Source organism: Anguilla anguilla, chromosome 4 (assembly GCF_013347855.1).
Source record: "Anguilla anguilla isolate fAngAng1 chromosome 4, fAngAng1.pri, whole genome shotgun sequence".
Taxonomy (NCBI): domain Eukaryota; kingdom Metazoa; phylum Chordata; class Actinopteri; order Anguilliformes; family Anguillidae; genus Anguilla; species Anguilla anguilla.
The window spans coordinates 51459807-51487595 of NC_049204.1; the positions used below are offsets into that span (position 1 = coordinate 51459807).

The following is a 27789-nucleotide window of genomic DNA, read 5'->3' on the forward strand; positions in this document are numbered from 1 at the left end:
GACCCACTGTTCCTGTGAAAGAGGAGGATTACCGGGCAGGGGACGAGGAAGTAAACCTCACACAATCCTTTCAGCGCCATTTGGGAGGCACTGGTCTGGAAACAGCACAGCCCACCAAATTACAATATACTTGATTAAAAACCCATTTAATCTCCAAATATGAAAATGAAGAAGTTTCTTGCTGAAGTTTGCCAACAGAAGACCAGTACGGGAGAATCCACTATATAAACATTTGACTGATTCATTTATTCAGTTTATTTGTCAGGGAAGATGTCCAATTTGTAACATAAATTTCACCAATACAAATCTGATGCGTTGTCCCAGATACAGACAGCTAGAAGCTAAACATGATAAAATATGAACACCGTGCCAGGACAGACGAAAGCTTTACGATTGCATGGCAGGGGTTGGACAGGTTCGGGTACTGCGAGAAATTTTCAAGAACTGTGCAATCCTCCTTATCGTGGACTGGAAATGCCTGCTTAAAACAGAAATTTATGGCGAAATCACTTCCACGTAATGCGAGTGAGCGCATCAGGCCAGGCTGGAGCCTGAACTTCAGAAAGGGAGGAGATTTCTCTCCAAACTTTAGGAGGTGTCTGGTGGTCTGACCTGGTTACTGAGGAGGATTTTTCACATGGCCCAGCCAGCGGAGATGTAATGCCCTGGCCCTGACACAACAGCTCGCTAAGTCCTCGCAGGACCCCCTCTGAGCCACCCCCCCAGCCCCCCTGGCCCCCCTGGCCCCCCTGGCCCAGCAACCGGGCACATCTTCACTCTCTCAGCCGCTCTGCCTCACATGACTCATATTTCAAGGGAATCATTACTGGTTCCTTCAGGCAACTGCGGTGGACACGTCTCCCTTCGGCAGGCGCTGAGCAAGGCCAGCTTCGGCTTCGGCTTCAGCTTCAGCTTCGACGGTTCCTGCGCGCGAACTCCACCTCAGTCAGCGACCGCTGGCGGTAACGGAGCGCTCCAAAGTGGGACTGATTTGCGCGACGGACGTTGCCGAGCGCCCAGGCGGCGCATCCAATGAAGACGCATCGATTGGGGAGCCGACGCGGGCGGCGGTTCGCGAGAGGAGGAGGGAGGAGAGAGGAGGGAGCTGGGAGGAGGGAGGAGGGAGGAGACGGGAGGGAGGAGGGCGGAGGGGGGAGGGGGGAGGGGGGAGGGAGGAGGGCTCGTTACCTGCATGACGAACTCGCGGCGGCGGGGCATCCCCCTCTCCGACAGCAGCGCGTACTCGGGCTCCCGCTCCTTCTTGGCCTGCTGGATCTGCGCCAGGCGGCTGATGGGGTTCATGCCCTGCCCGTACTCCGGCCTCATCTGCAGGCAGAGCCCGTCACGGTCACGCCCAACGAACCGCGAGGGCGCCGCCGCGCGGCACGACCGCCACCCACTCCGCCGACATCTCTGCGAGCGCGGGGTGGGCGCGGCACGCTGGCTAAGCAGCTCGGTTTGCAGCCAGAATGCCGCAGGTTTAAATCTCCAGGCAGGGTTTTAACTGTTACTGTTGCGGCCACGAGTACATAACTTATCCTCAAATGCATTACTAAATATGCATCACATAAACAGAAGTACATGCATCGCACAGTAAATGTAAGTTGTTCTCTATAAAACAGGTTGCTTCCGAAGCAAATAAATAAGAACAGAATAATACTATGGTATTTTCCAATTCATTAAGTTGGAGAATACCACAGTATTATGCTATTCTTATTTATTTGCTTAGGAAGCGACCTATTTTATAGAGAACAACTTACATTTGCTGTGTGATGCATGCACTTCTGTTTATGTGCCATTTAACATAACCATTTAACATAACCGCACACCACCAAACTCTAATCTGAATAAATGAGCAGAGGAAGCTGTTCACAACCCAATGCACTTTCTAAGCACTTACACTTTCTAAGCACTTACATTTACGTTACTTTAAACGTGCAAGTGTAAATCTTCATAACGTTAGCGAGCACCACCCCCTCATCTAAAGCAGGGCTTCCCCTGAGCCCTGGGAGCAGCGCGGTTCTGGCTCACCTTTAAAATGGACTTGGGCCGCTTCTTGTAGTGCAGCTTGGGCTTCTCCACCGCGGGGAGGGGCGGCAGCTTCCTCAGGTCCTGCAGGACGGAGAGGGCCGCCCTCTTTTTGGAGAGCTTCTTGCTGTTCCCCTCCCCCTCTCCTGAGAACTCGCCCACGGTCACCCGCGTGAAGAAGCTCTTCATGTGCGGGGGCCCGCTCTCCTTCAGCACCTGGCAGGGAGAGATGTGCGCCTGGGTGTTTGGTTGCTGCTGACGGCCATTTTAAACGGACGTGAAAATAACCTGCCATCCTGTTCCACACTCTGCCATGAAACATTAACTTTATTGTAATTGTAAATCAAACTTTTCTTTCTTTTTCTTTTAAAAAAAAGGACAGAATCTTAAGACTCAAATAGCAGCAAGGACCTTTCAGCTTCTGCCAATACTATAATCACAAAATCTATTACATTATCTAGATTATGATTATGACAAACACAGCTACAGAAATACAGATATAATTACAATAAGCCATAACTACAAAGACCACTAAATAATGCCAACTGTGTATCTAGTAAAATGGTCCTTACCAAAGATAGTGGATAGATGTATAATTGTAATATATATATATAACAATAATCATTTATAAGTATTTATTTATAACATGAAGCTTGAAGATAATTAGCCTAAATGTAAAATCTCAAACAACATACAGCTAACTTATATTGAGATAAACAGCAGCATAAACGAATGCTGACAGTAGCCAATTCACTCAGTTAAGCTGAATGGTTAAAAAACACGAAACACACATCAATTAGCCTGCCGTACATTTAATTATCCCACACCCCCGCACATTTCCAATCCCAATAAACAATACGCATTTCCAAACCCAATACACGCACTGTTATTATCCTACAGTGTTTAATAGGTTACGGTATGCAAATGTAACATTCGTATTAATTAACGCAAAATGTAATTAGCACAGAGTTGCTAAAGGAGCTCTGGAAATGTGAGAAGCTTTATCGCGTTACATCGCACAGCGAAGAGCGGCGAGTCCAGGAGGCCTTCTCCATATCGGGGGGGGGGGGGGGGGGGGCGTTAGAATGGAAACCCAAGGCTTTGCAGAGCACCTGGTGCGGCTGATAGCGAACACACACACACACACACACACACACACCCCCCTCGCTCCCCGCGGGCGCAAGGCGCCGTTTCCGCGGGCCTGAGCAATGTCCTCCATTCCGGCTCCGTTTCCACCCAAACGCCCCGGGCCCCAATCAGCCGGGAGAATGAAAAACAAACCGGCCAGATCCGGCTCGGGGTGATGTTATGCTCCCGCAGTCACACGCGCTTCCTGCGACGGCCGCAGCAGGTGAGCTCCTCCAGCGCTTGACGGACGCCTCGCTCGGGAGACTGCGTTTCCCACGCCAGCTTTATGCGCCACTCCCCGCCAGTTACTGTTACAGCGGGGCCTTCGCCCTTCCCCTCCCTCAAAACGGGAACCGAGCGAAACCTGTCTCCAGGGTGTTCCCGCATCCCTCCCGCCGTCCTCATGACAAAATCTGGCAACCGAAAGAACACGTGACTCCCAGCAGCTTGATGCCCCCCCCCCCTGCCCCTGCCCAACCCCTGTCTGGACCGAGTTTCAGTCTGAGGCCAAACCACGACAGCAGAAGAATGTGCTGGTGGAAAGGCCTGTTTGCCCAGCCTTTCCCAGGTTAGGAAGGCCACGGTCCGCTGGACTCACAGGTGCCTTTGTCTGGACACAGGCTCGGAGAGCGCATGAGCTGAGCTGTGCGCTCGATCCTGAGGAACACAGAGATGAGCGCTAAGCCTGTGCAATTCAAAGCTGCGTGATGTGCGATTCAAAGAAATAAACCTGACTGTCCATTACAGGGTCTACAACTGCCTTGGTAAGAATGAAAGATCGATAATTTCAGCTCAGCATCTGGTTGAGACATTATGCAAACCCTTATCACCAAACAATACTGTGAATATGCAGCATGGTTGCAGTACATTGTCCACTCTATGCACCCTTCTTGTACTGCAATTTGTCAATACATTTTGCTTGTCCAAAGGTGAGTGACTTAATAATTCTAAATAAGAATATTGTACATGCGTTGTGTTGTGCACGCTGTTGAAAACACAGAAAGAGTGTCCATTGGACAAGCTCATTGGCTTGCTCGGGAATGGGTAAAGGCTAAAGCCAATCGGCTCCTAGCTGCCGTGAGAGCCAGCCTACGGGGATGCTTCTGAGGAATACAAAAGGGCTTTGTGCAAACCCCCCACACTTGGTGGGACACAAGGGGACAACACAATATTTACTAAGCCTTGATGAAGTGGACCTTTTGTTAACTGTCACAGTGACATCACGGGACGGATTCTTTTCAAAGCGGCATACTTTTTCAGTCGCATCATTGTCTTGGTGTTCTATTATGCGCTTAATAATTAATCACGGCTGCAGAAGAATATGCAATTTATCAGGGTCTGTTTGAACCGAGGAACTTGCCTACAAATGACAGCATCCCCAGCCTAGTGGGGATTAATGCTACAAAGTGTGATACTTTATAGCGTCAGATCGGGCAAATGATGCAAGCCCTTCTTTGCCAAATCCAGTCATAATCACATGATATCTGCACATTCCAAATGGTATGCTTCATCGTGAGGGTGAGGAGATTCAACATGACATCCCCTCTGCTACGTCGCTTTCTGCAGAACATGGCAAGTCTCCGCATAATATGCGATTACGGCATAAAACGCAAGCGTGCGACTCAACTTTATTTAGAATGAATGAGCTCAGCGCGGATGAATTCTTCCTTCCCGCTTGGCTGGCTGCGAGTGACTGACAGCGCTCGGTAAAAAAAACGGTTTTTCCATTTTTTTCTGCAAGCCTTGTGTAAATTCGGCTGTTCTCTAACTCCCCCCCCCCCCCCCTTCGCCGCCCCGCCAGCGTATCGTTTGATTTTATTGAGGAGGTTCGGCTCCAGAAAGGAGGCTCGCCGTAACCTTATCGGGCCCGCAACAATGCGCCGGAGACCAGACTGGAAGACACCGGGAGGCGCAGCTTTCAGCCAAACAGGGAGTGTCGTCTGCGGCGGCCCGGCGGCGGCCCGACGGCGCTCGGAGGGGGGGGGGGGGGGGGGGATAGCTTCTCCAGGGTGGGTCCCGCTTCGCCCCGGGGTGGCCCATAATCCCGTCTGCAGACTCGTCAGACACCTCTGCCCAGGTGGGGGGCGGAGGGTGGAGGGTGGAGGGTGGGGGGTAGGTAGGGGCGCGTCTTGGCTGAGGCGTTTGTTCGATGGCGGCAGACTGACTAGCTGCAGTCGGCGTCCGCAGACGACACGGAATCCCGCGCCGGGCGATGGGGTTACAGCGACCCCCCCCCCACCCCCCCAGCCTGCCCCCCCGCGCCGCCTGACAGCGGCCGGCTCCCCGTCCGCCCCCTCGTCTGGTGCGCGGATCGTGTTGTGGAGGGGAAGCGCGCTGTAACTCGATGTAGGCCTTTCATCCAGGCGCGCGCGCGAGGAGCGTCGGCGTTTCAGAGGAGGAGGAGGAGGGGAGAGAGCGCCGCGCGGAGCGGAGCGGGGCCCGCCGCTCCAGGCCCGCGCGGCTACGGTTCGGGGGCCACACGCAGAACATCAGGCCCCGCTGTGACTGACAGGCGGGAGAAAGGCTCCATTGTGCAGGCTGGCCGTGCTCTCGCTCTGAAGGCAGGTACTTGTGCACATGATGGGTGGCTCCTGGACGAGGATCACCTTCTCTTTCATCTGCCCGTGTATCCGCTCCCAAGCAATGATATGCATGTGTGTGTCCAGCGCGAAACAGGGATCATGATTTTATACATAGAGGCCTTCAGACCCTTAGTCCTCACCTGCCATTGGATTACATGATGCATTCATATTTTTGTCTAGGGAATATTTTCATTAGGAAGTTGCATGCTCACACATTCATATTTCTATTTGAGATCCACTCCAGTGTGGCTTCGGTCCTGTGCTTTGGACTGTTGTTCTCACTCCAGCTTCATGTCTTTAGAAGCGAAGCTGATTGTCAGCCAGCATTTGTGCTGTCCATTTTCCAAACAATTCTGATCAGTTTTCCTTGTCCACGCCAAAGAGAACCAGGCCTATAAAGTGACGCTGCCACCACCATGCGTCACTATAGGGGCGGTGCTAATTGGAGCATTTGGAGAACTAGCTTAGTTCAATCTGACAACAAACCTATTTTAGCATGTGGTTTTGGTGTTATTGTGGCTCTGCAACACAGGACAGGTGTGTGTCATTCACTTTATACTGCTGACATTATGCAAGGAATTGTGTGTGTGTGAGTGTGTGTGCGTGTGTGAGTGTATGTGTGTGTGTGAGTATGCATGCGTGCGTGTGATTGGTAATGGCAGAAACTATTCCGAATGTTGTGCATTAGTGCTGGTGGGATTTCTTCCTATTGGAAAGGGGGAAAAGCTATTTGCTCCCACCCGTATGATGAAGTAAAATACCGAGATAATAGCATCACAGTGCTGAGCATCTCTGTGCTACAAACACAAACGTGACCTACGCTGCCTTGACGTGACTTGGAGCGGAAAATGTGATCCATTTTCTCCAAAAATAAGGTCAGCAAAGTTGTAGGGAGGATTTTCAGATGGATGAAGACAAGTCGATGCCGTCACAGGTGAACAATTGCTGAGTGAAGCATGAATTCTTGTTTTTGCAAACAACAACTGACAGGGCTATGTGTGCAGGTTGCATGCAAGAACATGGCTTCCTCTCTGAATGTGTGCAAAGGGTCTGGGGACAGGGATAGAGTGAATGAGGGCGGGCCCGAGATGGAGGATTACTTCACTGTTCACTGAAATGGTAAAATAAAGTAGAAATTTAGAATCGACTATAGATGGCAGAAATCTTTGTCCCTGCCTACTTCTGTCCGCTGGGAAGTGGCAGAATTAGTCAAGCTGAAAATTACGCATGTGACGTCTGACAATTCACTAACTTTTTTAGAAAGTGATGAGTGAGGTTTAGATAATAATAATGAATGGCTCCAATTATTGGTTCAGTCATCGCTCCAATCATTAAGGAAAGAAAGAGGAAAAGAAAACACTACAAACCACTTATAAAGACTTCATAAATCATTACTCATGTACTGTATAATGACTAAATTTAATGTCAAGCTTTAACTACCTCCCCTTAAAATAATTACATTTCCACACATGAATGTTCCCAGCTGGGATTCGAACCGGGGACCTTCTTGCTGCGAGGCGACAGCACTACCCACTGCACCACTGTGCCACCGGCCCCCAAGCAGACAATCCTCATGAAATGAATAGACTGGGAGTTAAAAATTCAGAAACCATAACATGAATATCCAACCCAAAATGGCTCAAAAGCTGCAAGAAGACCTACCTATAAAATTCAGTGAAGATACTATTTTTTTTTATCAGGATGCACAAAAACACAAGCATCAATGGCCAAGGTGGACACTCCATTTAAATAATACCAACAGGAGCTACAGAGAACGTACCCTTTTTCCTTGAAAAGCGAAAATGAATCGGGAATCTGAGGACCAGTGCGGTCAAAACTGTGTCAAGTTTCACAAAAACCCACATGTAATTAATCATGTTGGGGAGCAGAAAATACTTTTGTGATAGAACCACTGAAGGACATCAGGACAACCTGAAAACATAAAGCCCCTGCCAGGGGGACATAAAAAAAACCCCAAAACGAAAAGCTTTCTAAGATGAACGGAGGACAAAAGACGTTCTGTGATGGAAATGGTCCTTTGTGCGCAGCAAGTGCGGCAATGAAACTCGACAAGTGTTTGACCAGAAAGCACCTGCAGTCCCGAAAGCCAGCTAATCCAGCGACTTCCATCAGGAGATGAGAAAGGAAACTCAGGACTACAGAAAGCAGAAGCCAAACTCCCACCTCCGAGCGCTCTTTACCGGGCACACAAAAGTGCTTTCAGACAGGAACAGGAGTATTACTGAGCCTGCTGAATGCACTTCCCCCTGGGACACCTGAAGGTAAAACACCTGAAAAATATCTGAAAGTGGCCTTGGCACAATGCTGGAACCGCAGAGCCGCAGAACGAGGAAGTGACAGGTAGAATAATCTCTGTTTTTATACTTTTAAAAGGACATCAAACAACTGAAACCAATACTAGAAAAAAGAAAAAATAATTTAAAAAAAAATCACTGCATATTGTTTTCAGACCGGCACGCTTCGATGCTCATCGCCACGGTTTCCTGACCTGTTCGTTTTTACCTCAAAGCTGACGGGCATGTTCCGCTTGAACGCGATCTCGTACACCAGGCTGATCTCCGACTTGCTGGCATCGCTGGCCTCCTCCACCGCGCTCTTCTCCTCCGGCCCCTGAAAGAGTTAAATCCGTGATGCCAAGGACACTGAGGACATTTCCTGTTGCATCACCGCATCCCAGAAGCATGAAAATTCACTTTTTTTTTTTAAACCACAGCATTCTCCCTCTCAGCACATTCTCCCTCCTACATGGCCGTTCGCCAACATATCCTCACATAGCACATGTGAGGCTTTCCTCTGCAGTCACCTAATCTCATGTTCAATCTGAAAGCGGAGCAGCGAACATCTGCATGTGTAAGGAACTGGTGCAATGACGTGGCCTCCGTGCAATTTTAATACGAACAATCTTTTCCTTATTACGGTCTCTTCACGGACGAAGACACATCGCTGCACGGCACGCTTTCCGAGCCGGTGCCAACACTGCCCTGCTGATGCAATGCAAGGCGGCGCTCTTAAAATATCACACGTAAAAATGTCAATGAAAGATGCTCGTCGCACGTCTGTCACTGGACGCATGCCGACAGCGTGCAGGCAGAGAACGAACTGCAGCTAGCGCGTTGCCGGGATACGTCCCGTCGCCAGGCGACTCCGGGCAAGCGAAGCGGCTAACTCGATACGCTCTGATAAAGCAGCCTCTGCTCTGATTCGCTCTTTCTCAAACAGAAGGAATGCCCGCGCGGTTCCAGATTCCCTTCACACGCGCGCCCGCCTCGCTAATAAAGTTTCGCCGCCTCGCACCCGCCCGCGACCGCGAAAAACGCGATACCCCGTCGAAAGCCCGGGCCAAACATTTCTCAACTGATTCCACTTCGCCGGGTGCCTTTGCGCAACGGCGCGGCGCGTGCCAGCCGACGCCACGTCACCGACAGGATCCGCCGTCCTGTCAGCTTAGACAGCCGGTGGCTCCGCGGAGGTGGCGCACCGTGCGCCTGAGAGGCATACTTTCACCATGAGGCAGGCGTTTCATTTCCAACTCGAAGAATATTTCGGCGAACGTTTGCCAACGTTCTGCTTTACGACTTGATCCTGCCCAGACAAATCGTTAGCGTTATCGCTATACGCTTCCGTTCGAATCTGCCAGATACAGCTGATCACGGTTTCATGACATCAGCAAGTTTGCTCCCACTCTACTCCAATAACAGTCAATATTAGTTCTGGCCATTCTAGAACCTTAAACCCAAATGTAAACCAAAACCCTGGACAGCATTAAGAACAGCACTCAAACAGCTCAGAGAGATGTGTCAATGGAAACCAAGCTAATCTACTGTCAATTAAGCCAGCAAGCACTAACACCACAGCCACAATGAAAACATTATTGATAGGCAGATGCGTGTCATTAAACATAGCCACAAGGACCATAAAATACGATAAAAATGGTCCAAGGATTTCTGGTGTGTTCAGCTTCAGCTGAAGAGCTTTAAAACCGAAAAAAAAGCTCTAATATCTGAGGTGCGTCATATCACAGCGAGAATGTGAATCCCTGTCATATATAGACAGCCCGTCTCGTGTTTTTACACCTCAATTTCCACCATATTTATTTTATAAACCAAACCAAGTCCTTAAGAGCGCATGCCAAACAGAGCCGCACTTGGTGAAATAATTCCACGCCGTACCTCTCATACAATAACGTGACACTGTTTGCACCTCGTTGCCATGGAGCTCTTAAGACCTGCAGCTCCACCCTCGTCACGTGTTCATCTCCGTCCGCTGACCCCACACACGGGGCGGGGTCACTGCCCTTACTGCGGTGGGTGCTGACGGACTCAACCTGCACTCCTTATAGAGGAGCAGGGCCCCAGAGGGCCATTTCCGCGCCTGACGCAGGCCGCGGTGAGCCCTTCACACAGAACCGTGGCCCGCACAGGCGAGCTCAGGGGCGGAGACGCTGGGTTCTGTGGGCCGAGACGCTGGGCACTAGGGGCGAAGACGCTGGGTTCTGTGGGCCGAGACGCTGGGCACTAGGGGCGAAGACGCTGGGTACTGTGGGCCTACGTTTTTTAGCTTTCTGGAAAAAAGAAAACCTCCAAATGGTGCCAGATTTACACGTGCCCACCATACCACTGTGATGGTAGTGTACCCTAACAAACCATATATACATACTTAAAACAAAACATGATTCAATTAAATCAGGAACTTCGTAAAATAACATCAACTAGAACTCAATGCATATGAAACCTCATATTTATTAATGCAATCTTCCTGCAGCCGGTAGCTACTGTAGCAAAATATGGCCATTTCAGTGAAACTGCTATTCTATTATGGAGAGTTATCAATATATTTGCCTGAGAACTTCACAAAACTCCACACCATTACTATACAGTTACAATGCAAATAATTTCAGATCAATGTCATTATTATTTTACCATCTTCGCAAGCACATACCATCTTAGTTGTCCTTACATGCACTCAAACCTCACACACACTTGAAATATATGAAATAAGTCTGGATCTGCAGAATGGTCAGTTGTGTGTATGAGTGTGTATACAAACATACATACACACAAGCTTCATGCAGATAGAGTATACAAACTTTCATAGGGAAAAGATTTAAATGAGTTTTCTTCATTCCCATTTATGCCTGTAAATCTACTACAGGTCACATTGAAGTCATTTGGTGCGGAAGGTTGTTCAACCAAGCCCACCCTGCGTATGCGCTCATAGATGCTAATGTATGTTAAACAGTGTCACCTTTTCTCTCACGCACAATAGAGATCCTGCCTAAAGCACAGGATGTCCACCTCGGTGCCATCGTGAAGGCGGTGTCTGCTTATCCCCGACAGCTGAGCCTCATTCTGTGGTGAGAGAGTAAATCAGGACACGGTCTACTTCACAGCGTCAACTACTACAGCCCCATTGCACTGAAGGGGGTCACCCTTACATCTTACATTACAGGCATTTAGCAGACGCTCTCATCCAGAGGGATTTATACTGAAGCAATGGAGGGTAAGTACCTTGCTCAACGGTACAACAGCAGTGTCCTACCCAGGATTCGAACCTATGATCTTTTGGTTACAAGCCAAGTTCTTTACCCACTATGCTACACTGCCACCCCAATCTCACCTCACCTCAAATGCTTCTACCGGGACCGCTCGACCAAAATGTTAACGTGAACGCGTTTAGGGAACACCCGTACCGTCTCGCACGCGCTCCGTGTGCTCAGAGACCACATGAGCGCGAGGCGGGGAGCAGCTTCGCAAAGGAAACGGCGAACAGCGATAAACACACGCCAAACTCCAGCTGAACGCCATCAGCCCGGGGGCTTGCACGCAGACAGGGTCCTCCAATTTGTAAAGCAATACACGGAAGCAGCGCATTACAAAGGGCTCATTATGGAAACGAGCGCGAGACAGAACAAGCACGATGCCAGCGCGTCTTAAATAACCAGCCGCTGCCGCCAAGCAGTTTGGAAAATAATGTAATTTGATTTCCGGCGGGGAGATGCTTGGAAATGTTACCCGAAAAACATGTCAAGTAAAGAAAAGCAAAAAAAAAAAACAAAATGCGTTATTTGCTTGCATTGTCTAACATCTCAAGAGGATTTTTGAGACAAACAGCACAGCTTTTTTTGGCCCCGACCCTGCTTGGAAGAAAAGGTGGGTCTCCTATGCAAAAGGTCACGGTCGGCTGTTGAGGGCCGTGTCACCAGAGGCGGTGGGGGTGGGGGGATGGCGGGGGGGCATATTACCTGAGGCGTTTTTGGCGGAATGGGCTCGTTGCGCAGGGCCTGGAGCGCTTTCATGGCGGCGTGGTGTCGAGCGGCCTGGCGCGTCCGCCCCTCTCCGATAAACTCGCAGCTCCCCACGGTCAGCTGCACGTAGAATATCTTAGGCACTGGGTAATGGTACCTAGGTTTGGAAACAGGCCAAACGGGGAAGGGGGGGGGGGAGAGAAAGGGAGAGAGAGAGAAAAAAAAACAAAGGTTTTGATTTATAAGAGGATTAAGTTATCGAAACTTGGCAGTTTTATTACTGTACACAATCCAGACAGGAAAAGATAGGTACCACTCTGCTGACTCTGGGAGATCGAGACCACTGACAGAGAGTATTTGAATTCTGTAAGATTCATGTGGCCTGTGTGTGTGTGTGTCTTGTGCCTTCCAGCGGAAATGTGAGCACTAGATAACAAAATAAAACTATTACTTGCAGCGCCTGGGAACAGCTCAAACCAAGAAACTGTGTGCACCCGGATGTGTGTGCACCAGGACGTGTGAACGCATTTGCAAGCTAGACACTTCAAAAAAAAAAAAAGCTAACTATTTGTTTCTGACAAAAATACTGCCTTGTGAAACCAAATACTTTGACTAAATTTCCCACTGTTACTGCTCAGAAACAGGTCCTATCAATGCAAGAGGACTGAATTCCTAAAAGCCACCGTCATGTAAAACAGGTCTTTCTTAATACAACCAATGTAAAACTTGAAAAATGAAAAGAAAAACCAAACTGCAAACTTCTAGAGACCCAGTACATTAGTGTCCAGCCTGAAGTTTCCTGGTTTGTTTATTCGCGAGCCTATCTGAGTGCCGTTTCAGTGCTCCTGCAAAACGAGTGGGCGTCTGTGTTCACAATAGCACACGGAGGAGTCCACCGGCCCCTTAAAACAACTACAAAAAGAGCAGATTTATTTCTGAGGGAGTCTGAAGCATATTAGTGGAGTTATTAATGTCCGAGATGAGAATAGAATAACAGACCTCCACTTCCACGAGGTCAATTACATAACAATAGCCGGTTGCCGACGCACCGAAGCTCAGGCTCCCCGATGGCTCAGACTTGAGAAACACAAAACAAAGGAGCCGAACATATATATGCCCTGGCTCTTTCTCTCAGCTGCGGCTCACCCATGCCGAGCTGTCAGGGCCACTGTTCATTTCGCAGATTTAGAGGGCCGCTCGCTCTCCCGGGCCCAAAGACCCGATGGGACGGAGAGCGGTATAGCGCAGCGTGACCCAAAGTCACCTTCCCATCAGCCGCCCCCCTTTTCAGATCCGCAGCTTTGTTTTGGGGACAAAGCTAAATCCAGAGACCGCATTCCTGAAAGGGGCATGCGTTTATTCCGACGGTGACCGTTAATTAGCGAGTAAAACGCTAAGCATTTGTGGGAAAACTCCCACAAGGAAAAGAATAGCCTGTGACGTGCATTTGCGGAAAGTTTCACAATTCTTAAGTTTCCAGATATTACTTGTTTTACAGATATAAAAAAAAAACACCTACAGCTGAATGTTGCCACAGAAAAGGAATTACTTATTTGCCTAAATTACGACCAATAGCCTCAGTCAGAGAACACAGAGGTATGACACCGTGACGTCCTGTTATGACCTTAAGGCTACACAGAGTATCAGAGTATCACTGGAACAAGCTTCATAACTTCATGTATTGCAATGGGAGGAATAAACAAACAAGCACGTAACCGGCCAGACCCACGGCGCAACTCACTTCCGCAGACGCATTTTAGCTGGCACCACCTACGCATGCGTCCCACAAAACACCCCTCAAAGGTTGTTTGTGAGTGAGTGAGTGAATTTGCCATGCATAGCCCACGGTGGCAGTTCCTGTACGCCGTGGGAAAAAGGGGAGGTCCAACAATGGAACCTTGCGGCACAAGTGAAGAGCTACCATAAATACCCCCACAACATTTCATGAGACCAGCTCAAAGACACTGTAGGGAAGGATAGTGTGGGGTTGGAGTTTATGCTATATAATGTTTTTGTTCAACCATAACTACAGTTTTGTTACCCTTATCCTATATATATACAAAGGTTAACAATGAAAACACTATCATTTTGTTTTCATGTAATAACTTCTTTGTTTACTCCAGTACTACACCGCATGTTTTTATTACAAAACAGGATACTATTTCAATTACTAATACAACTTTCTAATCCTAAAATACAAAAAGCTTCATTAATGTCACGTTAGTGTGAGACAATATAAAACTAATGTAACTTTAAACAGTTGTAAATGGTAGGACATGATAACTGAATGTTTGTAGATAGACAGTATTACAAATTCTGAATGTTATTCTCAGATATGGAGCACTTTCACAAATTAAAAATCAAGTAACATTTAGCACTGCAAAAGCACCGGGCCTTTGGAATAACAAGCTTACTCCGCCTTATTTCAATGAGCTTGTGGGACATGTGATCAACCTAATTACAAAAATAAATAAATAGGGTACATATGGGTGAAGTTAAAATCAGAGCACATGGTGAAACCACCAGGAAAGAATAAAGAGCTACATCACAAGTATGGATAATGAAACACAGGAAGGAATTTCACCCCAGTAAAATAAATATATTAATGCAATAATGCAGGAAAACCAGTCTGAACTGTTGAACACATTAACGCAACCCGATAAATATTTTCAAATGGTTTTCTTTGCAGAATAATCGGATATTAGCTATAAACTATACTTTTAAAAATGTGACTGATATGTCATACACTTGCAGAAAAAAACTTGATAAGATTTGTTGATGCAGTATGAAATCCAGCCTCTGATTTCAGCAAGGACCTTAGTTACACCAACCCTGGAGGAAAAAAAAAAACTTTTCAACATGTCTGAAAAAGTGTCCTGCTGGTGTGTCTTATTCCAGCACCTTCCATGTGCTCAGTCCAGTTCTCAGTGCTCAAACTCCACCCCTCCAGGGGAATCCTCGGCCCCGGTGCTCTCTCCTGTCTCCCCGTAGGGCGGGGGGGGGGGGCGGCCTCGCACTGGGAACAGGAGAAATGCCAAGCGCAACATGGGAGCGGGCCAAACTGGCCGAGCGCTAACCGGCCCCGCCGCATGCGGTTACAGGTGCGGGGAGCGCGGGCCGCCGCCGGAGCTCACGGGAGGCCTCTCCCAGTGCGACGTGGGAAAGGAGCTGCCGCCGCCGCGCGGCGCGTCAGGCCCGGTAAACAAGCCGGGCGCCCCAGCGAGGCCCCGTCTGGTCTGAATTAGGGGCAGAGAACGCGATCCAGATCGGGAACACCTAGCGGGCGGGTGGGCGTGGAGGGAAGCTCGCCGCGCTGAAAGCGACCGCCGTCTCGCGCGCGTCTGCGTCATGCAGCCGCTCCATCGCATGACGCTCACACACACACACACGAGTCAGCAGCGGGCGCGCGGCCGAAGCCGCACGTTCCCTTGGAACCGCTTTTCGTGCGGGCTGCAACCCCGGGCATCGCCGTGAAGTCAGCGCAGAGCAATGTTCCGCTGGTTACGACGCACTGAGTCATCTAAATCTACGACATCAAATCCAGCCAATGAGGAACATTCAGCCCATGTGCTGGTTTCATTGGGTAGCCAGCTTAGATAGCCCTTTTACTGTGTGACTCGCTGCTACGCTTCAGATACCGCATCACTCGTGGAACTACAGAATCCAAAGGGATTCATCTGTTGCAGAACTCACACGGAACGCTCGCTCGGGCACCCACGGAATACAAATTAGCGCTTAGAGCAGACATGTCATTCAAAGCGTACCACCTCCGTGCATTGCCATGCCATCCATGTGTTACGCATTACCACGTTACATAAGACAGGAACCCTGCGCGTGAATCAATTCAGAATCCGCAAATGAACAGGAAGGGAATTCTCAATAGGATCCACTCACGCATGACTAATAAGCAGGCATAATAAGTTTGCATAAAGGACCAGTGCTGTTGGTTTAGAGGTAAACAATGTCACACGGAAACACAAAAACAAAATACGTAGTGAAGCAGTGCGGAAGAAAAGTGTGGAGGGAGCTATGAATTGTGTCACAATTCCGGTCCCCGTATACTCGCAAATTAATATTCAATTTCCCTTGCCAGTTACGTACCAGGGATATAGATCAATGTGTTTTTAATATATTTCGCGAATGCTCATGAAAAGAAGCAGCTGAAAACTGAAACCTGAAGTTAACAGGGCTGGGAGGTGTTAGATTTCAATACTATTATGTATTCCAAGATCTAAAATTGAGAAAATGAGAAAAAACTGAAGACTACTTTTTATATCTTACTATGTAAATAATGTATATATAGACATCAAAGTGCTGTGGGAAGTAGCACTACATATACATCTGTGGCTAAAACAAAAGAACAATAACCATAAGGTCTGTTTTCACAGGCATTATATAAGCAAACAGTGAATAAACAAAAGGGGGCAAAAATCAAAGAATAAAATGAATTCAAATAATCTCTTGTGTCCAAGCATCAGAGAGGATCCTGGGAAGGCGAGATGTCCTTTAGGTGTTTACGCGGCTTCCAGGACCCTGGTACAAGAGCGCTGATCAGTCACCTGGACAGGCCCTTTCAGGCGATGCCAGGCGCCGTGCCGAGTGCTTTATCGATGGCGGGAGGGGGGGGCGGGGGGGCTGGGGGGCCGGCGTCCCGCCGCGGCGCTTTCCCGCTGACCGAGCGGCGCGTCTGCGGACCACGCTGCGACGCTGATGACTCCCATCCATCTCCGGGCTCGGTTACCGCTACGGCGGGGGGGGGGGAGGGGGGCGCGCAGACGCCCCGCTCGGACAGGCAGCACCCGGGCCCTGCCGCTTTTTCCCACAAACCCTACCCGACGGGCCGAAAACTAATACCTATCTAAAACTAAAACTTACCTGTCCTACAGTTCAGATACAGAAGGGGTAAAAAAAAAAAAGCAACAGGAAGCATAGAGAGAGGTGAATTAGCCAGTCCTGGCGTGTTCTGCTCATACTGAGGGGATACAGTGGGTGATCATTACCCACAATGCAACTGCATCTCTGTGCCAGTCATTGCTCTCTGCTTACTCACTGTCACTGAGCCTGCAGCGGCGTAATCCTAAGCAGCACTCACTCCAGCCAGTCCACCCCTGGGATCAATACTGAGGAAATGACTCTCAGAAAGCAGTTATAAAAAAGGCCACAACTGAGTGAATAACATGAGATGTTATCGAACGCTCCCTGCGAGGTGCTCATCTTCTCTCACCCTGAGCCCAGATATTAACCCTTTCCCAGGCTGCGGATGGGGAACAGGACCCCCCCGCCCCACCCCTGCATCCCCACTCCTTCCCTCCGACTGAGTCATGGTTCGCTGGGAACAGGAGAACAAACTTGGAGTCAGTCACACTAGCCCAGCTGTAGTTCCTCTCCCATTTCCAAGAGCATTTGTTTGCTCTTTTTTTCTCTCTCTCTCTCCTTCCACCCCACAACTGTTTCTCCCAAAAGGAAATGTAGAAAACATGCAGCAACAATATGAGCTCATGTATCAGACCCAGGGGGCACAAAAGGCCAACTGTCAAAGGGGCGGGAGTCACTTCCGGGCGGTGGTGCCCCATGCGGCGGACACAGGGCGAGTAGTTAGAGAGGAAACAGACACCAGACACCATTTCCCAGAGGCTGAGGGGAGGAGGGCTTCTTCTCAGACCCCCAGCGGAGAGGTGAGTAAAGGCTTCCTCCTCAGGATGAGGCAAGGCTAACAGCGAAGACAGCATCGCTTATCGCTTTCCTTTCCCGAGACCGTACAAAAACGATTACAAAATTAAAACATCTGAATGACTTGAGAATTTCATTCAGTCGGCTGCATCAGTTAGGCATTTCTGCACCAAAATCAGTTGTGTCTTACACAGCCAAAAAGAACTATGGAGCAAAGAAAATACTTTCCACACAGCACTCAAACACAACAGTGCAGAAGCTCAAGGATTCGTGTCTCGGAAACTCACGCAAACTGCATTCACATTGAGCTTAAAAATAAATACATTTGTACCTTACCCTGATCCTTAACTAGGTGCCATAGCACAATTACTATATCACTTCTTATCTGACACCAATACAAAATGGAGACCCGTGCTGCAGGCTGTTGCTGATTACTTAGATCAGTATAACACTTGCTCCATTTGCCTACAACACAGACCTTCAGTTCCAGACTCCTGGCAATGTTACAGCAGCCACGCCAGGGAAAAGGTGGATATTTCACATTAAAAAATGTATTACAAAATAATAATAAAAAAAAGTCCAACATTTTCTTCAAATTAATTTCAAATCCCCTGCAAGGGGCCAGTATAATATTTACAGGGTGAAAAAAAGACTGAAGTCATGGTTGTGTTATGATTTCTCTCTACACGGGCAGACCAGTAATAATCCATGTATGATTACTCATTGTCCACCCGTGCCAGCATGCTACCCTGAATAAAACAAGGCACTGCCTCAATTGGAAAGAAACCAATAATATTGAGACACTTTTGGATCCATTTAGTGCATAAAAATTCAACAGTATTTTACAACTTCCAGTAAGGCAGAGCTGAGATTCTGTGGCACAGCACCCATGGTTGTATATTATATGGATCGTATTGTAAAACTCAGCATTGCAAAACCAAATTAATTTAATGAAAACTTTTTTTTAATCATTAAAAATGTCTGAATTGTGATGTGATGAAAAAGTTAAAATCTTCCAAAAAAAGAGATTTTTAATGAGGTACTCTCTCCACGGAGCTTGTGCGTGCGCGACCAGGAGGTGCTTGAGACTTGTAGCGGTCGCTAACGCACAGCGCGTGGAGGAAAAGCAGAGGACTGGCTGATCCATTCCTGTGAGCGGAGCAGTCGGTCACAGAAGAGCGCTCGCTGTCCTGCTCACCCTCTGCCCACTCAAAACCCCACAAACGGCCGAGCAGCCTCCCGCTCAGCTGGTGAAGGGCCCATTTGAACCCAGTCGATCCTCATTAATACCAATTTTTAGTACACAGTCAACGTTACATTGTTTCTATTAAAGGTGAGATGACTGCTGTAATCAGAAACAGCTTTATGATAATTGCAATTGGCATCCAGTAGAAAAATAATAAAATATTTTTTGTTATAATGAGAGCTGATGCGTACTGCCATTTGCACTACTGCCATTTGGAACATTTAACACAAGGGTGCGCAAGAGAAAGATTGTGCCAGATGGTGGTGTCATGTCATATTCTTCAGAGGATACAACACTCAAGCCTGAGAACCAAGATTAGGCAACCAAAAGAGTTAAATGGTAAATGGACTGCATTTATATAGCGCTTTTATCCAAAGCGCTTTACAATTGATGCCTCTCATTCACCAGAGCAGTTAGGGGTTAGGTGTCTTGCTCAAGGACACTTCGACACGCCCAGGGCGGGGTTTGAACCGGCAACCCTCCAACTGCCAGACAATCGGTCTTACCTCCTGAGCTATGTCGCCCCACGTTAGTTAGTTTGAGAGTTGGTTTGGGGCGCCTAGCTCGAAAGCTGTCGGAGGAGATACAGGACAAAGTCTTGTGAATAATAATTATGAATATTAATAATTGTGTCTGCATCACACTAAAAAATGGCTCTTTCCGGTTACAAAATGAGTTTACGGTAAACGTGTCCATTCCAAGACTTGACACTCTCCCATGCTGGCCAGACAACTTGTTGCATAAAAGCTAATGCCGTTTCAGCGCCGTAAGATATGCCCGAAGAGAACGGCCCTGAGGCGTTCCGCACGGTCGCTTATTTAATGCTAACAAACCGCAAACGGCGAGCTTCGACCGGCAGCGGCTCGGCGGAGGGCCGGTGAAGCCGGCCGACCTTCAGAATGACAGAGAGGTCTCTCGTCCTTGATGAGCAAAAGTGGGCTAATTTTGACCCTGACACTCCGGCGCGTCAGCCAGGCTTAAAAGGGAACAGTCATTATGAAACTTGGAATCTTTCAATTAACTTACGTAAAAGCGCCGCTGACGTAACTGCTGTCTGTCCTCTGCAGGGGTGGTGGCTGTGGGGGTTGGGGGGTGGGGGGGGAGATGCCAGAGAGGACTGAGAACTGTTCACGTAAAATCAGCCCATCTAATGTTTTACCATAAAACGCGCACAGAAAGAATATGAAATGATTTAGGGCGCAGCGCTCTCAGCTCAGTATAAACCTCCTGTGCATTCGCTCCGTTTGTTTATGTTGGACAGATGGCCGTTTTCTCAACGTGTGCTTGCTCAACAAAATCTCGCTTTTGTGTTCTCCGCGATCTTGTTTGTACAATTCCCTGGAACGCGGCCAGAGTAATTTATGTGAAATCCATCTTAAAATGGACTGGCTTCTTGCGTAAATGAGCGATTGTTCTGGGAGACGTTCCCGTGAAGACGGCCTGGTGGTCATAATGACTCCGCTTTCGCTAACTGTACATAGTTTGGAAGCTCTGGCAAGGCCCCTGCTCTTGGCAGTCTACTGGTGTGAAGATAGCCTCCCAGCTGTAGGCCGCTCAATCTGAATTGAGCAATATGGTAGCATTTCACAGCACGCGCTGCAAGCCGCTGCCGCGGGAGAGCCCTCGCGTTTGCACTGAGAGACGGCGCCTTAGCGGGACACCCAAAGGCTTTTCTGAAGTTCTTCAGTTTTGTGGATTAAGTTCACTGGCTTTACGGGAAAAACCCCTCAGAAGGAATCCTCCATTTTGGCCCTGGACCGGGTCCTATCCACCACAGGCCTTCAGGTGTGTGCAGTTTGTTTTCAGGAACAGCTGGGACCGAGCGCGCTACGCTAATCCGGAGCACGTAACACAAGCCATTTCAGTGCGCTTTGCCTGCAGCGGGTTAGACTTCCACACACCATGTAGCATTCACGTCAGAACAGACAACAGCCTAAATTAAATGAGCACCGGCAATGTAGGAAAATAAGGAAGTGATTAAGCTCTCTCACAAACAAACAGTCAAGCGGTGCGCCTTTCAGCGATACGGACGCTACCCACCGCCAGGCCTCCCAAACAAAGGTCGACAGGCATCCAAAATATGTCTAAATTCTGCCGCTAGTTCTTGGAAACAGTGTGGCGCCTATTTTAAACACTACATCTGAGCAATAAAGCACCCTCCTCCTCTTCCTGAATGTGAATGTTGCACAACATCAATGTCATCCTGAGCCTTACTGCAACCAGACCTGGGCCAAATAATTATTAGAAACTCTTTAACCATAAGCAGAATTCTTCAAGATAATTTATAATTCTAAAATCAATCATTTCTGATGATTGTACATATTTGTTAGCAACATGTTTCGCTGTAAAATTTCTGGGACCCGGAAGGAGCATTTGATTGCATTAGGTCTGACAGAAACACAAAGACATCAGGGCAGCTCTTTCCACAAGCCATGACATGATTCTTCAATCAGAGAGAATCCAGCAATCCAGGGGAGTGTCCGGTAGCGGTGGTCAACTGACTGACCACATACAGCTATGACGCACTTTGGGACACACCCATTACACAGGGCTGTCAGGGTGACCTTTTGATCTTATCAAAAAAAAAACTGAAAGGCTGCCTAACACACAGAATCCTTGTCCCCACACAAGGTCCATATTTCCAGGTCTTTTTTTTTTTAGATTGTTTGATTGTATTACCCGACTGCAGGTCATCAAAGACATGAATGTGCATTACTATTGCCTGCCTGCTTTGATGACATAACCCTACAATAAATGTGAAATACACTAAGGTAGAGGTCTGCTCTACATAGGCCATTTATTATAAAGAACAGTCTAGATCAGGGCTGCCCAACCTGTTCCTAGAGATCTACCGCCCTGTAGGTTTTAACTTCAGCCCTTACGAAGTACACCTCATTCAGCAGCTAGAGATCTGAGCTGCTAATTAGTAGGTCAGGTGTGCAAAATTAGGGTTGGAGTGAAAACCTAGAGGACGGCAGATCTCCAGGAACAGGGCTGGGCGGTCCTGATCTAGATAAAGACTGTATAACGCCGTGGTACACTGGCGGCTGCAAATACAGACTTTCACACCAGTCCAAACACACGATAAAGGAACCCAGAATTTCATACACAGCTAGAGTTCCTTTTTTTTTACTGTCTACACAACTGTTAAAATTTCATTTTTTATAACAGTCTGGCTCACTCCCAAATAAAAGGTCACAAAAATTAAGAAGGAGACCGTTGAATAGAAACAAACACATTCAATTCAGAGCTTACATTTCCTCATATTGTCTTCTTGAGTGCTCATATGGTGCCAGGGTATTAGAATGATAATAGGCCCACGATGCCAGTGCTGTCTGTGCGCTGAAGTATCTTTCCACGGCGAGGGCTGGAGTGCTGAGGAGAGGCCAGACCTTACAATGGCTTACCCGTCTCAGTATCAGACCAGGAAATACCACAGGAGATCCCCCCCCCCCCCACACAGTTACTGCCATTTTGGCTCCAGCTGTGCGGGCTGGGCTGACATAATGGACACAGTCGTATCCGAGCGAAGGTGGAAGGCGAGGTCCTCCCAGAGTTATTATCCGCCCCGACATCACGGGGTTCGACGGAATGCAGGCTCTCCCCAGCGGAGCGGAGGGATCCTCCGGGGACAGGTAAGGGAAACCAGCCAGGCCGAGACAGAAGGCTGCCCAAAAACTCAGCCATCCGTGATCGGCATTCAACGAACCGCGGCTCCCTGAACCGAGAGCAGCACACTGAGCAGGCACCGTGAGAACACACAGGCTAGCTAATATTACACTTTCTGGCTATTAAGACCCCACAGGGCGCCGGGTCATCTGCCTGCTTCCTATTTCTCAGTTGGTTCCAGGGAATATGATAGAGAGGAAAGCATTACTGTAAAATGTTGGACAAGACATTTGACTAAGTGGAAAATACTACACTTAAAAGTGAAATGGATCTCGAGGAATTTCCCCCCCATTACTCTAAGAGTCACAGCAGCTTAACCTCCCCGTCCTTGAACGAATCAATATCCAGGAGGGATCCACCCGTGGTGACTACACTGAGTGGGTGAACATATCCCCCCGCCCCCCCCCTAAAAATAGGACTTTGATTAGCGCAAGCTTCCTGTCTTCCCAGCCATCTTTATGACTGTCATTACTTCAGGATAGAGACATATTAAAACTTTATACGACTCAGAATGTTCTATTTATATAATACTGGAGACTATACGGTCTAACAGACCGTAAGCCATAATGTTTTCAATGCTCCCCGTTTGGAGGGGACCATAAACACCGTCTTTTGGGAAATATGTGTACCGTCAGAGAGGATCGGTCTTTACCGGTTTTATGTTTCTGGATCAGCAGCCTGCTCACTAAATTCCTCCTCAGTCCCTGGCTGTACCTGAATGACATCATCTAGCAGACAGATTATCAAGGTTTTTCCCTTTGTGTTCTAAAAGACAGCCTTGCATCAAAGCGAAGCAGAATCTCCTTAGAAACCCAACTTTTTTTTCTGAGAAATGAAAATCAGCTCAGGTTTATTCGTTAACATTGCACGTTAAGCATGCAAGTTCTCAGAAACATCTAAGGGTGCGCATAATTGATTATTTTTCATGTCTACGCAGTGCCAAACCGGCGGGCAAACATGGGAAAGAGGCTCACAACCTGTACAATCGCAATGCTGAGGAAGAAAGGGCAAAATGGAACTCACATAAGAACTCACATAAGAATTAGTAACTCACATAAGAATTAGGCTGCACTCACTAGATAAAAGTATGTGGGTCATGCAGAGACATTGGAATTGCAGACAGATGTGAAATTACGATAATTTCACCAAACTAAACCTCCAACTTGAATACATAATGAAATCTAGGCTATATAACATAAATTCTGATTGACATATCACAATGTAACGGTATTATGAAACAAGTTAACATTTTTAAAGAATTATGTTCTACTGCCCCCTAGTGCAACAACAGAGAACTTCAGTGTTGTAATGCTTAAATAACATTTTATTCTTTCACAAGTAAACACGTGCATGTTAAATATAAATTACCCACTTTTCCACCTCATACTCACTAGAGTATTCAAGTCAGAAAATCTGATAAAAGCCAGTATATGTGGAAATGCCAGTGGAGTAATAAATCCAATGAGTTCAATCAACTCAGTCACTGAAGGCTGAACCACTGAAAGAAAAGAATTACAGTATGCAGTTTCACGTTCGGTAACCTCAAAGCATAGTGATTACCATATTAACACTAGTCACAGATTTCACAACACAGAAAGACTGTAGGAACATCCTAATTCTAATTCAGCTCAGCTCCAATATTGAGACTAATAGGCCAAACCATGTCAAAAATACTCACTGCTAAATAGCTATCTTATGCACATATCCTATTCATTAGCCATGTTTGAAGGCCTATTGTTGTAATCTTCAATTATTTTTGCTTTTTTCCTTCCCAAGTGACCCATGACAACATTGTTCTTACTTGCAGTCTGTAAATCTGCAAAAAATACAACTGGTTAACGTAGGCACAAGAGATCTAAAGTGCATATTTACAGTATTAAGATCATACAATATGTTAATACTGACATAATACACTTAACAGCCGCCTTCTATGCCAAAGGTAAATATGCAACCCTATAAACTAAATGGATTACAGGTGTGCATAAATCTATATATGTTCAACCAGAAAAATGATCTGTCTGTAACAGGAACCTTGGCAAATGTCCGTATAGGAAGAATTATGTAGAGTAACTGGTTTGAATATAACCCTACGATGGACAGACCCAGTTGTGGCCTTTAAAAAGCTGGAAGTGCTTGCATTCACACAGACATTTCAGTGAAACAAAGAAAAAGAGAAGGAAACGAACAGCCCCAGCCACTCATTTCTAAGGGCAGATGTAACATCTCTCGCACTTTCCTCACAGTTTGAACGGTGCATCCACACAAGTCACAGTGCATAGGCTACACAGAGTGGGACACGGTCTTACTGCTTCAACCCAGCTAGCAACAAGGTGCACCGTTTGCTACCTTCACGGCAATTAATGAGACGATATCAGTGCCAGTAAAACTAATAAAAGTTTGAATAAGGCTAGCCACGCACGGTGTGACGGCTGAGTAGACAGTTTTGAGTTTTGAATGGAACTGCAAACATCTAGCAAGATGTGGGATGCATATCATAAGGAGCCCCCCCCCCATGTTTTGGTGTCAAGTGTGGACAGTTACCTCTGATTGAACATTCCTCTGAAATTGTAGTTGGCTCTGTAGTTGGGCATGGGTTTAGGGTCCAGGGGTCTGTAGATGGCTGGCTCCCCTCTTTTCATTGCCAGTCCATTCAGCTCCACTGTGGGGGTGATACTGCCTGCAAGACAGCACCCCAAAATCACATTAACGCTCCCAAACCGATGCAGTGTTCAGAGAAAAGATAATATGTTCCTCCTGTCCTCTTCTGAACATGGTTCACAAATTCTAGATCAATTCTTCAATGATGCTTCCCTTAATTATGGAAATACAGCATCTGTAACAGACAAGACTCCCCACTGTTTAACCACACAGAAGTATTTGTGGGACTGTTATATGTAATTTCTTCTGTTTGGCAACTACGTAAATCAATATATTTAATTACAATAACAGTGAGCAATGATAAGCCCCTAGAAGAGGCTTTTTGAAGAACATGATCAGTAAAATGTATGGTTTCCATCGCAGGGAGAAACATCTGTGATGTTCTGAGCTTTCTTCTTTTCATGTCCATGCTAATTGGTGAGATTGCGAGAGTGTGGGCAGGCAGGTGCTTCTTGGTCAGTAGGACGCACAACACGCCATCCCCTACACCAGTGACCGCAGGGAACGAGGGACACCTGGCAGCTCAACTGTCTTTGAAGTCGTCTAATGATTCTGCTGGTTTTCCTCCCATCCAATTACTGCCACCCCCAGGCCTGCACTCATTACAGCAGCTCAGGAGAAACAGCAGGCGCGGCTGATTCACTGCTCCGGGAAGAGAACTAAGCTCTCCCCTCTAATCAGTGTCATGCGAGCAAAGCGAATATCGGGAATGCAACAGCAGGTGGATTCTGGGAAAATGCTGGCAGCGTTCGTGCATTTCTTTGCAGTGCAGATATCACGTGCTTCACTAAAATGCAGCATGAAGAAAATGGTGGTGCATTCCTTCCAAAATATTTCCACAGGTCTCACACATGTGAGACCTTAACACCATAAAGGCTTTGAGAGCCAGACAACATCAGGGAAACCTGGAAGAATCTTTGAGGCTTTGTGAACGCATCTCTTCAGGTTATACAACAGCAATAGCAATCTGCACCCAGTCCTGTTGTACATTTGTTTGCACAAGCACACATGTGAATGACTGGAGCCATTTTGCTGCTCATGAGCTATCAAATAAACTCAGTTGTATTTTACCACGTTCTACTCCAGTGTTTCCTATACCATTACATGAGGAATCAGGAGTGGTGTTAGTCATTGCACCTGACCCTTGCACTAAACTACCGTACTCATGTTTTATTTGGTGACTAATCTGATACAATTGGCATGTTGCTTGCAGCTGCATTTCCAAGTGCTTAGTGCTGTATCCTCAATGCCAAACTTTCAAATGCCAAATCTTGAGCAAGCACTCTTTTAGGACAGTGACAGACTGTATAATATTTACAAAATATTCTTCATTAACTGATGCAACAAAGAGTAGTAGTTTTTGTGTTTAAAGATTGATAGTTAATGGACTAATCATAACATCAATGGAACAATTAGTTAATGTTAGAGATATTTAATTTGATTCAGTTAGCTAGCAAAGTAATGTCTCCTAGCTCGCTAATGCATGCAAACCAATGTTAGCTAGCTAGCTAGGGAGACATTTAAAGGTTATATCACCCTCTAAAGTCATAGAAATGCATGAAATTAGTTCTCGTAAACTTAGTTTGGCTGCCAGACCACTGCCTTACGAGCCACTGGTTCAGAAAAAAAACCTAGGGGAAACACTGAAAAAAAAACTGACAAATGGATATGGTGTCAACAAGCTTATTTCTCGCTCTCACTTATGTTTTTTTGGGATCCTCCTGATTTTCATAAATCAAGCTTGTCGTCACATGACACATTCAAGTTTCCAGCACAATTACTGTATACCATTCAAACATGTTGCGTTTCCTTTAAATGTATTGAGATTCAGTGTCATAGCATCTGAATAGGTCTACATTTAAAATGTCACAGCTCAAATGTTCAAATCAGTTCTGCAGATCCCTTGCACATTCATCTACAATCAGAGGTGGGAAGTCCATAGGTCAGAAAGGTAAAGTCCTGTCATGTGTTTCTTCCATACATGAACTCCTTCTGGCTGAAGAACTATGCTTATCAGCAAATCCAGGTGACTGGAACAAAATACTGAGGACGACTTTTACTTTCTGACCCTGGATTTTCCACCTCCGTCCACAATGAAACACATTCACCTCACGAAAGAATGTTCATTAGCTCCCTAAATGGTGTTAACATTGATTTTTGTAACCAGCTTCGAGCAGGACTGCAGCAGTGGCTCAAGCTTTAAACTTCACTGTCTGTGAACCTGACTGTATTAAGGGTAGAGAGGAAAAATCAATTGTATTTACTGCAATTTAGTGAACTGTATCTAGTGAACAACGCCTGAGAGTGCCAACTACTGCCATAAAAACTCATCCAGCCATTCTGCTCTCTCCAATATAAAGAGACCTCTGAACTGAGCTTGTAAACGGCTGAAGAAGGATGGAATATGAGGCAATATTGTCCTATTTAACTGTACTGTATTGTGCACTCCATCTTGTGCTCGAGTTTGTTGTTTATGCTTTCATGGGCCAGAGGAACTTCTCAGTCTCTCTCCTTTTCTTTCTATTTTAATGGAGAATGCATGG

At 47.1% G+C, this 27789-nt stretch overlaps 1 protein-coding gene across 8 annotated transcripts in view; it reads right to left on the minus strand.

Annotated features, from left to right (window-relative positions):
* The window catches only part of stau2 (staufen double-stranded RNA binding protein 2), an 82561-nt gene that overhangs the window by 47116 nt on the left and 7656 nt on the right, over window positions 1-27789 (minus strand). For all 8 annotated transcript variants that reach the window (XM_035414858.1, XM_035414859.1, XM_035414856.1 and 5 more), the window contains exons 5-9: window positions 25130-25265; window positions 12001-12160; window positions 8262-8369; window positions 2032-2244; window positions 1189-1326 (exon numbers count right to left, since the gene is read on the minus strand). In XM_035414858.1, coding sequence (XP_035270749.1) covers window positions 1189-1326; window positions 2032-2244; window positions 8262-8369; window positions 12001-12160; window positions 25130-25265 — 755 coding nt within the window. The remainder of the gene's footprint in view (window positions 1-1188; window positions 1327-2031; window positions 2245-8261; window positions 8370-12000; window positions 12161-25129; window positions 25266-27789) is intronic.